A 1,781-nucleotide genomic window follows, 5' to 3' on the forward strand; every position below is an offset into this window, starting at 1 on the left:
TTTGCTTCTTTATCAGCTGTGTCAGTTCCACTGCCTGCCTTGGGGCTTTCTATGTCAGCGTCTGCAGTCAGTCTACAGCAGGCGTTTTCTGAATTGCGTCAAGGCCGGTTTGACCCGGGTCCCAGCACTGCGCCGCCTATGCTTCATGTCTCCATGCCCCCTCTGGTTCCCACCGCAGCACCCTTGCCCTCTAGCACCGCCCCAGTGGTCCCTCCCCCAGTGTCTTCTGAAGTGACCTCTGTCTCCATAAACCCTCCAGGGTCTTCGTCACCTCCTCCTACCCTTCCTGCCTCCGCCATGACCTCCCCTCCAGCCCATTCGCAACTCCCTCTGCCTCAAAGTCAGACTGTACCTACCGTCATCAGTGTTATTTCCAGCACTTCCTCTCTGCCAATGCCAGCTGTGCCTGCCGCCACATCCTTCCCCCAAACCTCAGTCCCCATGCCTGCACCTGCCTGTACTACTGCCCTGCTCGCTCATTCCGCGACTCCTATGGGATCTGTTTCTGGTGGCAGTAGTGAACAGCCGCCCATCCCCTCCACTTCAGCTCAGCTCACACCACCGGTCATTCCCACCACAGCCATCCAGACGCCGCAGCTCGCACCATCCACCACCACGGTCATTCCCACCTCGGCTGCTCAGTCACAAGTGCCCACCCTCCAGCCGGTTACCACCAATACACCAGTCGTGCAGCCCACACCCGTGCAAAGCCAACCTCAAACCTCCACCGTGCCCAATCAGAGCCACGCACATTGTGTAGAATGTGACAGCGATCCACAGGGAAAGGGCGTTGATGACATTCAGGCTCTGGATAAAAAACTGCGCTCGCTTTTCATGGACCTGGGCTCTGGTCCGCCCTCTGCCCAGTCTGATGTCACATCTGACCCCATGGCAGCCCCAAGCGTCCCTGGCACCTCCTCTCCAACTGCCTGCACCACCCCTAGCGGCACACCTCTCCCTCCCTCTAGCTTACCTCTGAACTCCTCCGGTCAGCCCACGGGCTCTCCCATGACCTCCATGGGTAATGCCTCCACCCCGGTCGGCTACAGTCAGACGACTCCATCCAAAGCGCCGTTATCAAGATTACCGGTGAGTGACCGATTGATCAAAAATTCAAAAGGCTGTAGAAGTCTGATTTAAAGTTTCTCAAGAAACCTGTCAACATGTATAGGTCATGTCACAAAATCAAAGAAAAAAAATAATTATATATATATTTTTATAAAGCAAATGAAGCCTATTTTTAGCACAGTTAAGATTTTTCCTAATTGACATTTTAATTCAAATTAAAAGCAAGCTCTCCCTCAATTGTAAGTGCTGTAATGCAAAAACAAATCTAATTCTCAATACTATAATTTGTTTTTAAAAAATGCTGTTCTTTTGAAGTTTCTATTCATCAAAGAATTTTTTTAAACCTTTTGAATGGTATTAAGTATACAGTGTAATGTGTGTATATTGCAATACAGTAGTGTAGATCTTGGGCATAGTTGTCATGAAAATAATGCCACAATGCAAATAAGTTTGACATCATTGTACCAGTTAAAGCAAACACTTTTCTTGTCTTTAACATCACATTTTAACCTCCCTCTCTCAAACCACTAACAATATAAAAACCTGTGTGATTTTATAGTCTGTTTTTAAACCCAATTTCTGCATGGCTGTTGAATTTCATGACTGACAAAATGCAAATGACATTGTAAACCTTACCATATAACCAAACTGACACTTTTCTATAATATTATAATAAAGCTCCAGTCACATTTTGAGTACAGCTTTGACGATAA

General features: G+C 47.5%; 1 protein-coding gene across 1 annotated transcript in view; it reads left to right on the forward strand.

The window, feature by feature from the left end:
- Positions 1-13: 13 nt before the first annotated feature.
- LOC107578624 (serine/threonine-protein kinase WNK1-like) overlaps positions 14-1,781 on the forward strand; it is a gene marked incomplete at its 3' end in the record, with an annotated part of 5,124 nt that continues 3,356 nt past the window's right edge. Inside the window, exon 1 of the mRNA XM_016264566.1 lies at positions 14-1,089. Coding sequence (XP_016120052.1) covers positions 52-1,089 — 1,038 coding nt within the window. The remainder of the gene's footprint in view (positions 1,090-1,781) is intronic.

Source organism: Sinocyclocheilus grahami, unplaced genomic scaffold (assembly GCF_001515645.1).
Source record: "Sinocyclocheilus grahami isolate Dianchi unplaced genomic scaffold, SAMN03320097.WGS_v1.1 scaffold11189.1, whole genome shotgun sequence".
Classification (NCBI taxonomy): Eukaryota; Metazoa; Chordata; class Actinopteri; order Cypriniformes; family Cyprinidae; genus Sinocyclocheilus; species Sinocyclocheilus grahami.